The 20,528-nt window shown below is 41.0% G+C and overlaps 2 protein-coding genes across 3 annotated transcripts in view; one reads left to right on the top strand and one right to left on the bottom strand.

Annotated features, from left to right (window-relative positions):
- The window catches only part of HLTF (helicase like transcription factor), a 35,981-nt gene extending 31,951 nt beyond the window's left edge, over positions 1-4,030 (bottom strand). For both annotated transcript variants that reach the window (XM_020781857.3, XM_020781858.3), the window contains exons 1-2: positions 3,578-4,030; positions 1,033-1,228 (exon numbers count right to left, since the gene is read on the bottom strand). In XM_020781857.3, the coding sequence (XP_020637516.3) occupies positions 1,033-1,228; positions 3,578-3,744 (363 nt within the window). In that variant the 5' untranslated portion in view covers positions 3,745-4,030. The remainder of the gene's footprint in view (positions 1-1,032; positions 1,229-3,577) is intronic.
- Positions 4,031-4,210: 180 nt separating this feature from the next.
- HPS3 (HPS3 biogenesis of lysosomal organelles complex 2 subunit 1) overlaps positions 4,211-20,528 on the top strand; it is a 38,933-nt gene continuing 22,615 nt past the window's right edge. The window contains exons 1-10 of the mRNA XM_072996062.2: positions 4,211-4,597; positions 5,544-6,038; positions 7,626-7,800; positions 9,161-9,249; positions 12,101-12,293; positions 13,156-13,237; positions 15,881-16,035; positions 16,192-16,300; positions 16,570-16,751; positions 17,985-18,165. Of these exons, the coding sequence (XP_072852163.2) occupies positions 4,372-4,597; positions 5,544-6,038; positions 7,626-7,800; positions 9,161-9,249; positions 12,101-12,293; positions 13,156-13,237; positions 15,881-16,035; positions 16,192-16,300; positions 16,570-16,751; positions 17,985-18,165 (1,887 nt within the window). The 5' untranslated portion in view covers positions 4,211-4,371. The remainder of the gene's footprint in view (positions 4,598-5,543; positions 6,039-7,625; positions 7,801-9,160; positions 9,250-12,100; positions 12,294-13,155; positions 13,238-15,880; positions 16,036-16,191; positions 16,301-16,569; positions 16,752-17,984; positions 18,166-20,528) is intronic.

The following is a 20,528-nucleotide window of genomic DNA, read 5'->3' as shown; positions in this document are numbered from 1 at the left end:
GCAGACCGGTTGTGATGGGGCAACCCCCGTGCTCGCAGGTGGGCGGGGCGCACACACATGCATGCGCGGGTGGCACTCACAGGGGTAGGGGCATACCCGGGGCATACCCCACGTGAGTATGCTCCAGGTAGGCGGGGCATACTCACGTGCATGCGTGGGTGCAGCATGCTTGCAGGTGGTGGGGCACCCGTGCATGTGGGTGAGCGGGGCACCCATGTGCGCGGGGACCCCTGTCCCATGTGACACTGTGCTTTGATTCAGTGGAAGATGCATGAGCTGAAAAGAGAAGCAGGGAATTTCAACAATTCACCCTCTGCCCGCAATGGGTAGGCCACATATGTTGAGGAAGAAAATTAAGCCAGGGAGCCATCTGTTTCAGAAGTAATTATAAAGTATGTGACATATGAAAGTATCCTAAAAGAGAAAGAACTGAGAAGGTTGAAGGTCTTTAGAGAGTCAAGATAAAGAAATCACAAAAACTAGTTGCCTAAGTACATGTACCTGAAATAAGAACAATCCATCCTTTTTTTTCCATAAACAAGCTAACTGCATACATACACCAATGGCTATTAAAAGGCCTCATGTTCTCTACTGCTTTGGAATACTTTGAGCATTGTTCTTTGTGATCACAGTACTACTTTGAATTAAACAACCTAGTCTAAAATTTCATCTGGAGATTTCTTCCATATTGCAAAGCAACACTCTGAAATCTCCAGAATTGATCTGAGAATGGAGCAGGCACCTTTCTGTCTGTTGAAAGACATATGTGCTGGATCAAAGAGTATTGCCTTAGCAAAACAATAATTAGATAGTTCTGTGTTCTTAATCTCAAATACCAATAGTCCACACAATAAAGGAGCCAAGAAATAAGATTATTTGTAACCTCTTGCTAAGAGCAAACATTTGAAAACCACTGATGAATTATAACGTGACATTCTGAGTTTAAGATTTTGCAGAAAAGGAAACCAGGAAGTGAAGGCAACTTATTTATCAGCTCTCAATGCTATCACTTGTTATTGCTCCTCTACTTACCACCCCTGTATAGTACCGTAATCCAACCACACTGCCTCGCAAAGTTCCAAATAAAATAGCTGAATCAAGGTCTTCATCAGTCACCCCAGCAACACTGGGTCCCACAATGTCTTCTAGGCTGGGATAAAATTCACGTGTAAACGGATTGTAATGCTTGTCTCCATACAAATCAGGATCTAATTCCCATGGGAAGTTTCTACAAGAAAAAAAATAATAAAGATTTGGGAATTTCATTTATTCTTTTAGATTTTTTAGGAGACTTTCAATCGTTTTTTACTCAGTTTCAACACTAAGTACTATTTTCACATTACTATATTACAGATTTTTTTTAAAAAAACTAAAACCATTAAGAGATTAATACATATCTATTCAAGTTAATCTGACTTCTAGATAAAACTAGATGAATCAGTAACTCTGGATTTAAAAAGATAAAATAAAAATTAATACAAAATTGCATTCTCAAAGGCTTCCACAGCCAGGATCTAATGGTTGTTGGGGGGTTTTCGGGCTCTTTGGCCGTGTTCTGAAGGTTGTTCTTCCTGACGTTTCTCCAGTCTCTGTGGCCAGCATCTTCACAGGAACAGGAGTAGGAACTCTGTTGACAGAGCATGGACAAAGTTCCTACTCCTGTTCCTCTGAAGATGCCGGCCACAGAGACTGGCGAAACGTCAGGAAGAACAACCTTCAGAACGTGGCCAAAGAGCCCAGAAAACCCACAACAACCATAATACAAAATTAATTTAAACAAATTAAACTACCACTGATACTTTAAGTCTATTGGGACTTTGTTTTAGCATATTTGATCCACCAACAATCAAAACTAAAAATACACTACATGTTATATAAATTAACTCAAAACATATTTTCAAATCCAAAATGTTTTTACACTGAAGTATTTGATAACCAAATATTCACAGGAGTAAACATATAAAGCAACCCTATGCATGCTTAGCCAGAAGTCTGACTGACTGCCACCAGAAATGTAACTACAGAACTGTAATTCTTAATGTTCTACAGTTTTTGGAATTCAGTTTAACAGCATGTATGTCCTTTTCGATACAAAAATGCTATTAGATGCACCCCCTTTATATTTGTTTAAATCAAAGTACTAAGAAACATACACAATGGAAAATGTTGGCACAGTGAACTTCAAATTTTACAGGTGCCATGGTGGACTTGCTTCAAATGAGCATTAGTTATATTGAAATACCTCAAAATACTTGGAGACAGACCAATAAAATATAAACCCTCTTTTCATATTCCATCTACACATTCAGCAAGAATGCAGGGAGCTAAATCACCATTGTTCCACAGTATCTGTGCATTCAAAGAACTGTATCAACCATCAAAAACCCATTTTCTTTCAGGGGTCCTTATCACAAGTGCAGGTAATCAGCATCTACAGCCCTTTGGTCATGACCAGGCCACAAGCCACAGTTCCATTCTCTGTCCTTTAAAGTAACATATGAAAAAAACTGTAATACAATAGGGAAAGCTATTATAATTATTATTTTATAGTTTTTGAAACAGTGAATTTTTAGATACTGAGGGGTATACATGTAATTATGTAATGATTTAGATGGAATTATCAAATAAAGAAATCCTATGAATCTCACAAATGTGTGTTCAACGTACATGACTAATGCTCTAGAATGGTTCTGAAATATAGCTGCACTGGAGAGCTCCTGCAAAGTACAGTAACTGGTAGCATAATTCTTTGTCTATCCTTACATACATTTGCTGCTATCCTGGCCTGTGCACATAAGCATGGATATTACAGGACACCTAGACAGAGCTCTTTAGAGAAGCATTTGATGGCAGCCTCTCATGACATTTTCTACCATTGGCCTGCTATTTAATTTTATTGTCTTCTATACTGTATACAGATGTTTTGTCTTCTGCACTTGAAATTTTATTATTTGATTCGTTGTCTGATTTTTTCACATGCTAACCACCCAGAATAGTGCTTTGCACGAATGGGAGATATCGAAATGAAGAAAGGAAGGAAATATACATATATACACGCATATATATATACACACATACATACATATATACAGTATTCACACACACTTTATACACGTTTTATATAAACACACACATATACAGACAATATCCTTGCCTATGTGTGCTGTGGTGCCTCACTGCTACAAGAGAAAAAAGGGGGCCCCGATCCCATTCTGTCCCAGCTTTGCTTTGTCTGCAATTCTAACCCAGACAATACGGAGCAAGTAGCTGAAACCACCCCCCGCGCGCCATTTTATTTATTTATGTATTTAAAATATTTTTATCCCGCCTTTCTCCTTAAAAAGGACCCAAGGCGGCTCACACCAATTAAAAAATAGCATTTAAGATCGGCAACAATGAGCGGGCAATAAACTGCAACACGGCTCTATGGCAAGGGCTTCAATTCAGGTCCTTCGCAGGCTGACCCCCTCCCCTCCCCTCAGAGGGTCAGCCTGACAAGAGACAGAAAACCTCTACGTCAGCTACTCAACCCACCACCGGCCGACAGAAGCTGTCCCCCCCCCATCCCCAAACCCACCTCAGGAATTTCCAAGCCATGTTGCCGCACTCGAACTCAAGTAAACGGGCACGCGCACACACACACCCCTCAAGGCCTCTTCGGACGCAAAGAGCGGCAAAAAAAAGTCGCGCCGCCGCAACGTCACCGGATGGAACGCGCGCGCCGTTTCTCCGCGGAATCGACATTGGTCGGATCCCCTCGGACGAACAGCCAATCGCTGATACACTAGCTCACATACGGACCAAAGAGCCGCCGAAGGAGGTCGACCGAAAGACTCCCATCTCTTCTCCTATTGGTGGCTGTTGCCGGGATGTCCAATCAAATCCCTCCCTGTTTTTCTTATTGACGCTCCTGTATTGGGCCATTTCTGGAGAAAATAGAACTCGCTGAAGAGGCCAGTCCTGCTGTGGAAAATGGAGGGCAGTGGGCGAAGGGGGAGACCTAAGATGAGAGAGGTTTATTTATTGGCCCAATAAAGGAAACTACGGGCTTTCATTTTTGTGCTAAGAAAAAATAGGCGTTTCAAAACCAAAGGCCATGCCGTGCGGCTTCTTTCCAAAGCACTGGGTGCAGGATTGCAGCCTTGATCGCCGTCAACCCTATAACAGGCCTTCCCAGAAGGCAGCCGGGACGGTAGGTCCGCGATGCTGCCTTTGTCGGAAGCCGTGGCCGCGATCGGCCGGGCGGCTGCTGACGCCTCGCTCCACCTGACCGGCGTGGGGCGGTGCCCGTTGCGGAAGCGGCCGCTGTCGCCTCGGGGACGGCAGGAGACGGGATCCGGGAGCCCTCGGCTGCCCGGCCGGGGAGCGATCATGGTGCAGCTCTACCACTTGCACCCGTTCGGCTCGCAGCAAGTGGTGCCCACCAAGCAGGAGCCGGCGGCCTTCTGTTGCGCGCGGGACGCGCTCCTGGTGGCGTGCGCGCCGGGCGCCTGCAAGGTGGAGGTCTTCGCCCCCGCCGGGCGCCCGGAGGTCAGCGAGGCGCTCGGCTCTTTCCATACCCTGGGCCGGGTGCTGAGCCTGGCGTACAGCGAAGCCGGTAAGGGAGAAGAAGCTGAGCCGCCCGTGAGCCCGAGGCTAGAAGAGGCGCTCTCTTGTAGTGGTGGTGTTATTGTTTTGCTCCTTTTCCCTGAGAACTCCCATTGTTTCGTCCACGCCCTTACAAATCAGTTTCATCTTCGCGATAGCCCTGTAAGGTGGTTCTGCCAAGTTTCTGAATCCAGCAGGACCCTGGCTAGAGAAACAGAAAAGCCCAGAAATTAGCCTGCCTGATCAGATGTCGTGGCCTCAGTTTACTCCACAAATGTACAACGCAATGCTCTTAATCAATCTCACTTTAATGTAATAATCTGAATAGCCATCCTTTTTACCACAATAAATATAAAATGATCCTGGCACAGCTTATTCTGTTGCTGAGAACAGTGTCCTAGTTAACAGTCAAAATGTGGAGTACACATAATGTCTGTAGGGTAGGGTGTTCCAGTATGCTTTTATTTGCCGGAGACAATGGCAGATGGTTGCTGACTGGGAATTTATGTAGCTAGCAGCCCCAGGTAGCTAAATATTAGATTCTGCATATTGGGGGTTGTTTGTATAATGCTGTATTGTTTACTTGTACTGTACCTTGAACTGAAATCTGCAGATCTAAGCATTTTGTATAGATTTAGAAGTAAGTATCATTAATATGGTTTGAGCTCCCAGGTTGGGCTATGATGTAAACATCCTTCAAATAAAAGTTCAGCTCAGAATCCTGTTGCCAATTTATGCTGGTTTAAGGGAGAGTTTGTACATCTTGGGGATGTGTCCAAGAACACAACCAGCACCTCAGTAATGAATAGTAATTTCCTGCAGAGACTTAGAATTTTCTGTATTCAAGCTAAATCAGCAATAGGATTCTGATGACAGTTTAATTGTAGAACCTTCTGCTTATGTGTCTTGATCCATCTTTGATCCTGTGTTTTCAACATATACTCTTGCTTTTTCAGGGGACTATGTGGTCACTATTGAGGAGAAAAACAAGAGCCTCTTCTTGCAAGCCTACGTAAACTGGAGATGTTTCTCGGGTGGAACGGCACGTGTGTGTGTTCGAATCGTGGGCCATAACCTAGAAACACCCTATAGTGAAGCTTCTAAAGACCAAATGTCCATCATCGAGTTGCCGCTTTCTGATCCTCCCTTGTGCTTTTCCTGTTGTCCTTTAACTGGAGACCTGCTTGTTGGCTGCAAGAATAAATTGATCTTGTTCCGCTTGAAGCGTCTTGTCTTAAGGCAGGATGTAACTGTGATGGATTTTGAGCGTTCTTTGATTTTGCATATTCAAAATTTCACACCCTCAGAAGTTGCATTTTGTGCTGGCTACATTGCTATAACAGCAGAACTAGAAGTCCTAATCATTAAACTGGAAACTGGTAAGAAAACAGCCAGTGATCAGGAACAACAGCATATCTATCGATCTCTGGAACCTGAAAATACTAATAAAGGTTTGTATGTTGTTTAAAAATCTCTGGATCCAAATGGCTTGGAAAGGTGGTACAGTTGTTATTTGAAACACAAGTGGAGCCAGTGAATGAATAGAACGTGTTAATTTAAATTCTTATGTCTCACTGATTCATTGAAGCTGTTATGTGTCAACAACTGGATTTATTCCTTTATTTTCAGTCAGTGCAGGATATGACTGATGAGACAACAGGACACATATTTTTAAAAATTACTCTTATACTTAAATATGCTCTCCCACATGCAGAAGATTTAGTTCTCCATTCAGTGGGAGACATCCATCGATGAAATTGCTTTATTCAATAGGAGAATTTCCAATAATGCATCACTAAAGAAATTTTAGAGTTCGGCCTTGTTTATTCATGGAAAAGCTATCTTCTTTCCTTCTCAACAGTGTTATGGAAAATAAATAAAATTCTTGATTGTGAAAAGGAGCCATGTGGGAACAACCTGGCAGCGTATAGTAGGATCCTTGCTTGTGAATGATAAGCCAGGATTTTCAAGATCTCTCACTTAGCATTTCAGTAAATGTGGTTATTTTTCTAATATATCTTGTTAAATTTTTTTAATGTTTAGGCTGATAGAAGTAAATAAAGTTTCTTCTACCCTAGAATAGTTGTGTGTATGTCCTGGGTTCCTTTAGATGCTATATTCTTTTTTAAAAAATTTGGATTTTGTTTGCAAAAAATATGGTTTTATATTCTCCTGGGTCAATTGTCTGGTGTGTTTTTTCCCCTCGCATTCCCACAAGACAGTGCTGTTGAATTAAAAACTTTAGAGCACATTGTATACATTTGGCAAACTCATACTTCTTTTAGAATTTAAATTTGAAAAGTCAAGTTTTGCAGTCTCCAGTTTCTCAGTGGAAGCACTTCTTCTGCATGTTGGAGCCAAAACAGTTCTCTGTTGTCTTCAGAGACTGACATAACCCTGGGCGCCTCATCTCTTTATAAGTAACAGTCTAGGCTCATACTGCTAGTAATTGTTTGCTGTCAGGTCAATTGTGACTTACGGCAACCCTTTTCAGGGTTTTCTATGTATGGTGTACTCAGAAGTGGTTTACCATACCTTTCTTCTGGGAGCACTCTTTGTACAACTTGCCCATGGCCACATAGGCTGACTCTTCTTCCTGGAGGCACAATGGAGACTAAAACTCCCAACTTCTGCCTCCACAGCCAGATACCTAATTCAATGAGCTATCCAGCCGAGAGTAACAAATTTCACAGGGTCTACACTCAGCCCCATAGTGATTCATTCATTGTTTCTTGCCCAAAGAAGCACTGTCAACTCAATGAAGTTGTTCCCAGCATCCCATTTTCCAGGCAGCTCAAATTTCCTGACCTATATAGGGACCAGGCCTGCATCTGAGCTATTTTCTTGCCCCCATTTCTGTCTTGTTCCCCTTTTGAGTCCCCTGTAGCTGACATCTGGATGTCTTCAAGATAGGGCCTGAGTAACAGTGTGCATTTAAACTCCTAGTCATGTGGCAAACTGGAATGAACATTCTGTTACATGCTATAATCTTGTGTTCTTGTTGCTAACTTAAAACCCATGCTGTCTTTTTATTGAAGGTATAAAAGAGGAAGCTGATTCAACTCACTTTGATCCAGATGACTTTGTTATTTGCCAGCAGCCTGTAGAGCTCCTTGAGGAAGAAAGTAGCCACTGTGGAATATCTGTTACTCTAGAGTCAACAGGCTTAGTCAATGAAGAGCTAAATTTCCAAATGCGATATGTGCTCTACAGGTAATAAACACTGTCTTTGATTGGAAATAGAAACTAAGATGCAACATATTGGATCTATATGTATATATTTACAAAAGCATTAAAAATGACAGGTCTCTAGTCTGGAATAACTAGAGTCTTTTATGCCAGAGACACAGAAGCAATGACCCTTGAGTAGAGGGTATTCATATACGAATACAAGTATCCCCACTCCGCTGGACTTAATGAGGGTCTGACCCAGACCGTCCACTCATGTGTCTGCTGGTGGCCTCACTCTTCCTTCCAGTCACTCCTGGAGCCCAGCACAGCTAGCCACTCCTGGCAGTGGGAGAGAGAATAAGTCTCTCTGCAAGGTTGCTGAGTTGCTAGCCAAGAGAGCGGAGCTCCAAGAGTGATTGGAAGGATGAGTGAGGCCGCTGCCAGTGGCGGACACGTGAGTGAACAGTCCAGCCCCATTAATGGAGTGAACCCTCATTAATTCCCGCTGCACAGAGATATTCATAGACGAATACCCCCATCTCTATCCTTGAGTTATTTTGGATGTCAGCCCACAGACTCCTCAGTCAGTGTGGCTGGTAGGACTGTGGGAGTTGTAGGCTGACACATATAGGCTTTCCACTCCTTCATTGCACCTGGCCCTACTACACCCTCAAGTTGTGCCACTCCATGATGTTTCTAGTGCAAAATAAATAAGCACCTTTAAAAATCGAGATTCAGTACCTTGACATGTAGGGAGAGCCTTCATTCCCTGGTAAACTGATCTGGGCATCAGAGAGGGAGCTGTCCATAATTACTGTATATGCTACAGTTTGAAATTGGTTCTCAATGCAGGGTGTGATCTTGGTCAATCTGCTTGTTCAGTTCCAAACTCAGAAGGTAGAATGTACTTATCTGCTAGGAAGGAATGTGATGCTTCCCATGGGAAGCACATCTGCCCTTCTTGACCTGTATCAGTTAAATGGCAGGTGCACAGAGGTCCTAGAAAATCTCTGATTTTATCCCCTTGGTTCCATAGGAATTGCATGTGTCATGTACAGTACCTGGATTCTTCAACAAGTATGGGGTGAAAGCCTAGTGTATTCTGCACATCAGAGACAAATGCAAAATGTAGGAGTCCCCCCACAGAACATTCACATTGCCATCAAAGCAACACATGACTTGATCCAGCAATCTGCTTTATGTAAATACTTGCTCATGCCCAGAAGCATGCTTTTGTCCATTCCATCATGCACCTTCCAAAATCTCCATGTACTGCTAATACAGCATAAAAGGCAGGTTGAGTAGTGTTAGGGATTCCACTTATCACATCAGTCATGCTGTGCTCTGGCCTGAGGTCTTTGTCTTGGCATAGCACCCTTTCACTCAATACCTTTCTTTCTAGGCGCTTTGCCCCAGACCTGTCCTCATTTCTCTACTCTGCTGAACATGTTAAGCTGCACTCCCTTCAGCTGTTACCTATGTATGAAACAGGTACATTTATACGTTCCATTTTTGTTCTGGAAGATATAGGATAGGAAAAGACGTGGGAAAATATATTCTGATAGTAATAGCCTAGTGCAGTAGAGGTAAAGCTAATGCTTGTGAATCTGTGAATCTTGCTGACATTTGTGTCATAAAAATCCTGATAATTGGAATCATACAGCATTCCAAGTAAATTGCTCTTAATGTTGTCATGAGAATACTAGGCTGCTTTTGATTAGATATTTATATACAATTTCAAATGGCACAAATAATTGTTGTGTGCTTCTTGTACTTCTGTCCTACATATCTAAACATTTTCTATTGATTTTTCAACCTTCTGGAAATCTCTTTTCTCATTTTTCTTGTTACAAGTAAGTAAGGATGAAATCCAATGAAAATGGAAAGGGAAGGAACTTGGAAGACTTAATATACTATTAGTATAAAGAAGTGGGAATGTCTCTCTAGAGGACTGATGAATTACAGAGAAAGTGAGGAAGAAGGACAAATTGTTACTTCTTTTTCGTAACCTGTGTTAAGCACAACCTCAGAACTCTTTCAGTGAGTCCAGTGGAACTCAGCATGGTTTGCTGCTAATTAAAACTATCGAGGATTGAGCTACGAGTGTGCCATGCTATCTGGGAAGCTCACCAAATTATCCAAAATATGTGTTTTCCAAAAAAAAGATACATCATTAAAGGGCAAGAACATTAAAACTAAGAACAATGAGTAAAAAGGAGGCAGCTTACGTAATTAAGACATTATGAAAGCTGCAGCAATATACGTATAATATTAAGTTCACAAATATTAAACACAAAAACATTGTGGCACCTAAAAGACTAAACTGCTACATTTTAATGTAAGCTTTTGTAGACAAGTCCACTTCTTCAGACATAAGAGTGAGACTACATGGCAAATATACAGTTAAACATGGCCCCCAAACAAAGAGTCTGATTGTTTCCTGGGCACAAGTAGTTGAGGATGTGGCATTTCACACCTACCAATGAACAGTCAAGGAGTCATATCACAAGATAGCCCTCCTGTAGAGAGGCCAGATAGAATAGATCAATTTATTTTTCTTTGTTTGTTTGTTTGTTTTTGCTAAAAAAAGATCATCTGGAGGTTTGAGAAAGCAAGCATCCTAGAATAATCTGCATGTCTTCTTCCTGTTTAGTCAGATGGCTTATCCTCTGTCCATTGTCCCTGGATTAGTGATGTAGAAAGAAAATGATCAAGGCAGGATGGGACGCATGACTAGCAAAGGGCTAGATCACTTTTGTCAACCTCTCTTACATTTAAGTATGTGTTGCTCAAATATCCATACCTTTAACAGCTCACCCAGCCCTCCTTTGAACTCAGCTGCCTGATTTGATTCCATGGGAGAAAGTTGATTTATGTGCTTTCTTCATGTGTTTAATAATAGTGAATCAACTTTCTTTTGATTAATATTATGTTTGATCATCAAGTCACATCTGACTTATAGCAACCCAAATAATGTGTCCAGGGTTTAATCTTAGGCTCTGGGAATGACTCTGGCCCTCTTGGACTCCCAGTCTGGCTTTCTGGGGTTTCCCAGATAGCTATAGCCCTTACCTATGACACCGTAACTTGATAGTTTGCCAGATGTTATGGTTTAAACTGGATGTTTTTTATCCACTCTGATAGGTTGAACTATCTCTCCGAAGGCTTAATTAAGAAGTTTAATTAAGCTAAAATATGTTCATAATTTTGGGCTCATATGTGAGAGTTTGAGTTTGAGTTTTGGCTCCATTTTTGAAGAAATCAGTCGTTTTTCACTGCTTCGAAACAGGTGAAAGATTTATTGGTGTATTTAACAATAAACAAGTGTCTGGAACAGGATTATGAATCTTTTCTCCTTCTGCCAAGGGGTTTCCAATCTTCAAACAGGAATGGGTTTCCAAAACTAGTGTTCCACGGTCCCAGTAGATCTGTGGGGACCCAGTCTCTTACGGTCTGCCCCATCATGGCCCTCCAGTCTCCTTGTCCAAGTCATCATCCCATAGGATCCATCCATTTGGGTCTCGACTCTCCCAGGATCCTCCCTGTAACTCATTATCTTCATCTTCCTTACCCTCCATTCCAATCCTTCTTTCTCCTCTCTCAGTCTCCTTCTCCACTCTCTTGCTTTAGCCTCTCCCCAATAAGAGGGTCTAGGTGGAATCTCCGTTCTCCTTCTGTAGTCTGCCTCCTCCATGGGAACCCTTAATCTTTCCCACAATCCAGTCCAGGGATCATACATCCACACCCATTCCCCACCCTCTTTTTCTTCGCTCTTCACGTCTTTTCCCCCTGAACCTCCCTCATCATCATTTACGTCTTCTGTCAATTTTTCTATCTCTGTCTCCTGCTGAGATTTCTCTGTAGGTTCTGGTACGGGTCTCGAGTTCTCTTCCCTAGTTTTGCTGTTGATGAGGGGTGGATCTCCAGCAAATGGGGCATCCCTCTCGCCCTCTGTCTCACACCATCCTTCACCCTTTGGTCCCTGCCATGACTGGGATAACTTTTCCTCTCCATGGGTTTCTTTGAAATTAAATTTGGTCCTCAGGCTAATGAGGATTTACCACCAGTAGTAGGACTTTGGGAAATGTTGTTCTCTTTTCTCATGTTAAAGGGAGGAAATGAGCATGAACTGAATGGGAAACTAAGTGTTAAGCTTCTTAAGATTTAGCTCTCAACCCTCTACATGTTTATTCCAAAGTAAATTCCACTGTTTGGTGGGATTAGCTGTCTAGTAAGTGAACTTTACAATTGCAGCCTTAATCTAGAACATGTGTGTGGCATATTGATCTATAATTTAAATTGCACAAATGCTGTCTGATGTATTTATTCTTCTTTCATCTAGGGAATTCCAAGAAAATAGACAGAGGCGATACACCTAAGCAAGAACTGCTGAGTCTATTCTGCTTTTTCTCCCTGCCCCACATTGGATATCTGTACACAATTAGTAACTTAGTGGAGCTGATTTCTACCTACCATTATTCAGAGAGATCTCAGCAGGCAGTTCTCACACCCCAGTTCCTTCACGTTATCACAAGGTAATTATTATTAGTGTCACTTCCATTTACTTTCTTCATTGTCCTGCTTAAGGATTTAAGGGTTACACTGACATTCCCAGAGAGATTTGCTGGGAAGGAGGTCATTCCTTGTGTTGCTAAGGATTTGTTTTGTTTGCATGTTAAACTTAATTTAAATTTTCTCCAGATCTGTACCAGATGTCTTTGAGTGCTCTTAAATTTTTAAACCTCCCCAAATGCAATTTATGAGATGGGGGAGTTCTGCTACAGTGGACGGGGGTGGTGGTGGGATGGGATAGAGCCCTGGGAGGAAAAGCCACTTTCCACAGGCACATCAAAGGAGTGGTTCCCAACCTTGGGTCTGTTCTTGAACTAAAACCCAGAAGCTTTCACCACAAGCTGTGCTGGCTGGGATTTCTGGAGTTGTTGTCCAAATAATATCTGGGAGCACTGCTTGAGGATCACACTGTGTGTCATACCTCTCAGTTCTCTTAAACTATAATGGGTAGATAAGTTTGGGGTAGTGGTATGGGTCTCTACCCCACCTATTTCTGCAAGCTAGATTACACAGGGGAGCCATGGCTATCCCCTATAATGTCACTGTTGCTTTGGCCAGGGGGACCATGTCCCGTCTCAGGGAGTGTGTCTTCAGAGAGAAGAAGAGAAATAGGGTACCTATGAGATTAGATCTCAATCAAGACATTGGCTTCTTTTCCTTTGAACTACAGTCATAAACTGATATGGACAACATCTCCATACCTACCACAGTATCTGTGAACACTGGGGGGTTTGAGTAACATCTTTGTGTCACAGTGTTGAGTTGAACTGTGATTATAATCTGTATACCCAGCTATCTCATTGTGCACCATTTCTCCTCCTCTAGCAACAACCTGCAATGCTTTACAGTAAGATGCAGCGCAGCAGCAGCTCGTGATGAAGACCCATATATTGACACAACCCTCAAGGTGCTCCCTTTCTATCTTCAAAGCTGTTCCTGTGTCTGATTTCCTCTGCCCTCAGAATGCATGTCTAGAGAACTCTAAAGCTGTGCCATATATCTAGTCTCTTCTTTAATACCTCTTCTTTAATACCTGCATGTTGTTCATCCCTTAATGTAGTTTTCGGTATTCGCTACTTCCGTGTTAGGAATATAAAGCAAAACAGAACATTTAGTTGCTGGAAGGTGTTATTTTTCAATGACCTTGCTAGTGCTGCTTGTAGTAAACAACATTTTCATGCTGCAAGTTTTACTTTTATTTTTGGGGTAAAGTTTTAGGGCATGTCTAATGGTTTTAATTTTGAAGCAGTCAAGGTAGCAGACCCTGACAGACTAAAAGGTTTGTTTCTGTGTTTTCTTGTACCTGGAAAAAAATAGATTGTAATCCACCACACTGAAATGCATTTGTCAGTTTCAAAAGTTCCAAAATACTTTTGGTTTGGTTTGGTTTGCTTTGGCTTGGTTGGTGATGATGTTGAATACTTGAGAGTCAGGAATCCAAAATGAGACAGGAAGAATTTTTTTTTTTAATAATTTTATTTTATTTAGAAACAAGGATAGAGGGTACAGAAAGAAAGAGGGGATAGGAAAGGAAAAATGGTTTTGGGGGATAGGAGAGCATAAAGTATAGCATCATCCAATCAATTCATATTACTAATACATATCAACTTTTTGCTTTTTCACAGTTTGATTACCCTCTTGCTTTTATCTTATCATTTAATTTTAATTTTATTCTATGTTATTCCAACATTGTCTGGTAGCTGCTGCCATTTATACAATACATCCCATCTTTCCGTTTCTTTTTGAATTGAACAGTCTTTCAGCCCATCTGACAGAATATCCATTTTTTTCACTTCCCATATTTTCACCATAAAATTATCTGGTTTCAGTATCTCTGCCTCCTTAAGATTTTTGTCATAGTGCTTTTTAATTTTGGAAGCTGCATGGGTCACTGGATAACTCTCTACTGCATTCATATTACCTGGTGTCATGTCTAATACAGACGATTCTAAAGTCTGTACAACTTCATTTAAGTTTTGTTTGGCATCTACTGTCCCCTCTTTCGTCCCTTTCATCAAATTTTCTATTTTGCTAAGACCTGCATTCACTCGCTGGAACCCTGTTAATATTAGCCTTTGTATATTAATCTGCCATTCCTTTTCTATTTCTTGCACCACTATTCCAGAACTTTGGGATTGAACAAACCGAGTCTCCATTTGTTCTTTTGAATTTTTGGGGTCCATCTCAGGCTTTGGGGTTTGTATAAATACCACAATAATCACCCCCTAGAAATCCTTCCAGTTTCCACAATTTTATCAACAATTCAAACCCCTCATCATAAACCTCCCCTTAGATCTCCCTCCAATCTTTGTCCAGATATTGTAGTATAAAAATCAACTTTTAGTCCAGCAAATACAATATCAATTAGAACCGTGACGCAGTTATTTCTTCTTCTCCTGAGTTCAGCAAGCTTCTATTTTTAGACTCACACGTGGTCACAAACAAAACAACAGTCACAGAGTCTCAAACTGTGCAGTAGATTGTCCTTGGAGCTCGTCTTGTGATCTTCATTAACCCCTTAATGCTCCTTAGTCCAATCGGCCACGTCAGCTCCTTCTCCCGCAAAAACCACCAGATTCTATTATTTATAGTTCACAAAGTCCAGAGAAGGCAAAGAATAACACACTGCATCCACCGAAGTCTCTTAAATCCAGTCAGACGGTGTTGCTGTCTGGGATTCTTCTCCAGAAACATAAGATTTATTTTTCCATCTCAGACTCTCGGCTTTAGAATCAGCCTGGCGTTTTAATAGTTCACTTGGAGAAAATTAGTTTCGCTTTTGAGTCAGACTGATAAGATAAACCCGCCGCTGCATTTATTCTTTCTGCCAAGTATTTCATTCTTATTTCAGCTTAATGAGGCTGTTTCATAAATCAGAGGCTTCGGCTTACTTACTTGTTATATATTTTTAGTTTATATTGATTGCTCTCCTCTCCCCCGGTAAAGGGTTCCTCGCGGCTCAGTGCCAAAAAATGGCGCCCGCTCCGGTCTGTGCACGGTGATTTCTTCAGAAGAAAAAAGTCCGGGTCTGCCTCCCTTTCTTCTCCTTCTGCTGCTCACCATCTGCTTCAGAGAGACTTCTTCTAGACTCTCCTTTGATCCCCATTTCAAAAAGGGGATCCTGGACCGGAGGGTTCCAGCTTTTCCAGAGAGAGCTCCTCTCTGGAGTTGCTGGCAGCACCGCAACAAAGCCCCGCCTCCAAAATGAGACAGGAAGAATTGAGGAATTAAATGTAAGGAAGTTTTTTTTTTAAAGTTACACTCTTCTTCCTAAAGATGCTTAAATATTTAATAATCTTTTAAAAAAGAGATTTAATAATCTCTCAGAAAATAGCCTTATCCTTCTATCTATCTATCTATCTATCTATCTATCTATCTATCTATCTATCTATCTATCTATCTATCTATCTATCTATCTATCTATCTATCTGTCTATCTGTCTATCTATCTATCTATCTATCTATCTATCTATCTATCTATCTATCTATCTATCTATCTATCTATCTATTTATTTATTTATTTATTTATTTATTTATTTATTTATTGGTAGGCATGTCCACCTGTAACACTGGATGTCTGTGCCTTGACAATGCAGCTTTTCATAGGACTGAAAGCTATCTCTCACTTCAAAAATCACGTCATAGTTTTGACAAAAGCAGATGCAGAGAACATCACAGAGAGAAAAAAACCTTCAAGGAGACTCCTGTAAGTACAGACATTGCTCTGCTTGTGAAAAGATGTGGCATGGTTTATGTATCTGAGCCAGACATTGTTCAGGAGTGTTTGTTCACTGTAACTGAACACATGTGAAAACTATGTTGTGACTTAAATGCACACAATATTTATATCCCCTTCTTTCAGCTCCCGAAAGACAGGTAACACCAAAGGCAAAGTTCCTCCAGAATCTGAACCTGGGTGGAATTTATACATCGTGCACACAACTTCAACTCTCCAGCTTTATCGGGAAATGGTATTGTATTGTTCTGTTTTTGTTTTAATTGAATTGTGCTCATGCATTATAGCCTAGAATCTGCAGAGATTTTTTAATAAATATTTTATTGTATTTTTCTACTTTTCTATCCATTGCAACCAGAGTGATTTATTACAATATATTCCATTCATTTCATCTTGTCTGGACTCCCTAACATAATATTAATGTAATCTATTCCACTTAAATTGGTACAGATTTTGTGCAGAGATTATATTTAATCCTCATGTTTTCCCCTACTTCTGCCTTAGGTAGAATACAGCAAGACCTATGAAAATGTACGAACAGAGAGTTGCATTCACCTTCTAAGTGAAGCCCACTTGCTAGTCAGAACAGCTTTAATGGACCCTGATTTGATGGAATCAGAAGAAAAAGAAGACCTCCTAGAAGCATTTCGGGAAAGTTGTGCTCTCCTAGGAGACTGTTATAGCAGGTTTGGATGTCATAAGCAAAGATGCAAACTCTTAGCCTGTTCTAGTTGTTACTTTCCATGTTCATATCTTTGAACTGTAAGAAGGCATGGGAAGAAAAGTAACTCAAGATAAGTGTCTTCTTCACTCAGTTACATGCAAGTATGATTGCATTGTAGTCCAACTTTGGCAAATTTGGGCCATTAGCTTCCCTAAGATCTGAGCATAGAAAGTAATAGTTTTTTATCTTTATTGTTCTATGGTATCGAGTAACTTCCAACTTATGATAACCCTAATAGGGTTGTCAAGGTATGTGATGTTTTCAAAGAGCAGCTTACCATCATTATGCCATAGAGAGTTTCCATGGCTGAACTGGGCTTTAAATCTAGGTCTCTTGGGTCCTCGTCTGATATTTTATCAACCATAGTCCACATGAACAGCTGGCTATGAAGGTGCTGGCTGATATGAGGCATATGGCTTTTGGGACCATGGACTATGCTTCCCAGAAGATGGACTGCTGGCAAGTGATCAGTTGCACCCCACAAGAACTGGGAAGAATATGTTTGGCCACCATATGAAGAACTTCATCAGGAGGGTTTGAAACTGAAGAAAGGGGGAGGGAAATGCGGGCTCAGCGGTAAAGATAGATGAAGTCTTGTGCATTATAAGAGGAGCAGAGCAAGGAGCTCTAATGGAACCCAATAATAATCTTCATCAAAATGTGCAAAGGAAAGCAAGCCACAAATCACACACTCTCCAATGCCTATATACAAAAGCCAGGTATACAAGAACATGAAATCTTAGTTCAGGAGGGTAAATGTGACTTGATAAGGATGACTGAAACTTGGTGGAGTAACTCCCATGACTGGAATGCAGCAGTTGAAAGATATAAACCATTCAAAAAGAACAGAAAGAATAGAAAGTGAGGTGGCGTTGGCAGTATATGTCAATTTTCCTGCACAATTCAAAAATACAGGAGAATGAGCTTGGTTCTCCATTTGAGAGCATCTGCACTAATATAATAGAGATAAAAAACAAAAGGGATGTGATAGTTAGAGTCTGTTACTGACAACCCAATCATGGAGAAGCTGCAGATAAAACATTTGAAAAATAAATTGTAAGAATTACAAAGAGTCACAATACAGTAGTAATTGGAGATTTCAATTATCCTGATATCTGTTAGGAGACAAATTCTGCCAAATATGGCCCTTTCAAGAAATTCTTGATTCATGTTTTGCTGGTTTCTGTTCTTCCAGGTTTGACACCAAAGATTTCCACCTTGCACTGCCTTACTATAAGATGTCTGGTCTGTCCATGACTGAAGTTTTGGGAAGGATAGATCCAGCCCTTGAAGATAAAACACAGAAGTATGAAAAAGGGTTTATATTTTATTTACATCACTCCCTTTATGAAGACATAGGTGAAGATCTAAGTGAAGTAAGATACTAAGCTCTTACTTTTATTTGATCTTTTGTTATTTTTCCACAGTGGCTCATGTGTTATTGCATTCAGCTACTTCCTTCACTCCCAACAATGTTCTATTTATTTATTTTATTTTATTTATTTGACTTATATCCCGCCCATCTGATAAGTCTATACCACTCTGAGTGGCTGTTTATGTGAACAGCATACATTGTGAATCATGAATATAGGCATTATTATGGAATCAATTTCTGCCATTGCTGGCCTCCAGACTATATCTTTTAAAATATGGGAAGCATTGCTTGTGAGCTTAAGGAAGAGTAGGTCTCTAGCTCTCTTGTTGAGCTAGTAGTTGACACTCATCTGAATAAATTGCTTTCATGAGTGTGGAAAGCATCCAAAGGCAGCATCTCAACTGGCCTAAAGGAGATCATGTTAAGCTATGTCTTACTATTCTCTTTACATTCCTTTCCTTTCTTCTTAGAAATGACAAAAAGGAAGTTAATGTGCCAGTTAATTCAGGGGAAGTCATTAATATAGGACATCTAAATCAGATATTCCTTGTCTTAAAAAGGGGTGACTTGTTTTGCCTAGATGGTAAGGTAGTAACTATAAAGCAGGTTGGCGCTACAACTGGCTCCACCATTGGATACAGGAGGCAGCTGCCTGCGAGAGTAGTTTTTGGGAAGGTATCAAGATGTACTGTTTGCAGATCATCTAAACCCTCATGCCATTAATGTGTTTTGAAAGACAGTTCTTCGTGGCCTCTGTGAATCACACCCTGGGTGATCCGTGCCTGCACAGAGCCTCGTTGGAAAGTTCTAGAGCTTCTGCGATAGCAATGAACACATTAGAATAAGGCCCCTCCCCCGCATATAAGTACCTTGGCGCCAAGGTTCCCCTTTCAGTTTTCTTTCAATCACCGCGTTGAGAGCCTCATAGTTCTGCTTCTGTGAGTAAAAGAGAAAGAGAGTTTATTCTTGATTCCTTCCTGTTATCTTTTTTCCTTTAAACTTTTAGATCAAATTCATTATCATCAGAGATTTTTTTTCTTTTCTACTTCGCTCGGCCTCTGGCCACAGCACCCCCTCCCCTCACAATCATAGTTTTTTTCTTCTCAAATTATTTTCTCCTATTCATGGCCCCTTTGGGCGTGTTTAAACACTGCATGGTGTTTAAACATAACAAAATACCACTCTCTGACGGCCACACCAAGTGTCTTTTTTGCTTGGGAGAGGCACATCAGACATTCTCCTGCCAGCATTGTAAGAACTTCAAGCGCAAAGTCCTCCATTCTCACTTATCCAGATTAAAACTCCATCTTTGGGAACAATCCCTTCAAACAACCAAAATGGCCCAACCTCCTTGTAAGGCCACCTCACAAACTAAAGCAATGGAGAAGGCTCTTTCTGAATCCTCAAAACAACGTCCATCGACCACACCATCCCACTCCGAGGTTCCATCCACATCGTCTAAAACTTCAAAAACCAATAAATCGAAGCGCTTGATACCAAAATCCTCGATATCGAAGCCCTCCACTAAACCTCAAATGTCCACTGAAGCCTCTTCCAGACTGATGATATTTTGGAAAATGTGCAAAAGCAAAGATCAGCAGTTAGACATTGGGGAGTTTATCCATCTTACCAACAACGCCCCCAACAAAATCAATGGAGATGACCATACACCTTTCCCTCTCTTCCTTGAGAGTTTACCTCTCCACCATAATTTCTTATCAGCCCCCTAAGTCTCCAGCAGCTGATTTCTTCAAGCATCCAACATTGAAACATTTTCTTAAAGGTCTATCTCATATCTACCCAGATATACTCCCGCCTTCTCCGCAATGGTCACTAACACTAGTACTGCAACAACTTACTAAAGCTCCTTTTGAACCTTTAGCTTCAACTGATTTATGGCTACTTACCTTTAAAACATTTTCCTCGTCACCATCACCTCAGCTTGATGAGCTAGTGATTTAGCGGCCTTACATCACGACTATCCTTATTTACATTTTTTCCAGACAAACTCAAACTATCCATGGATATTTCTTTCCTCCCCAAAGTCGTATCTCAATTCCATCTCTCTCAGCCATTTTATCCTTCCTTCCTTCTTCCCGTCACCGTCCACAACTCAAGAAAGAATCCTCCATACTTTAGACGTTAGGCAAGCCCTTTCCTTTTACGACCAATGCACCCAACCTTTCAGGCATTCACCTCGACTTTTCATAAGTCACCAACCACTAAAGATCACCAATTGACGTCTCAAACTACGAGCGGGTGCTGATAAGTACTGAGCCTTTCCCAGAAAAAATTGAGCTAGGAAGATATAAATTGCAGGGTGTATTGGCCAATTGGTCTGTATTCAATGGTGCAAAAATCAAC

Source organism: Pogona vitticeps, chromosome 3 (genome assembly GCF_051106095.1).
Source record: "Pogona vitticeps strain Pit_001003342236 chromosome 3, PviZW2.1, whole genome shotgun sequence".
Lineage (NCBI taxonomy): Eukaryota > Metazoa > Chordata > Lepidosauria > Squamata > Agamidae > Pogona > Pogona vitticeps.
This window is presented reverse-complemented; position numbering and strand designations above follow the sequence as displayed.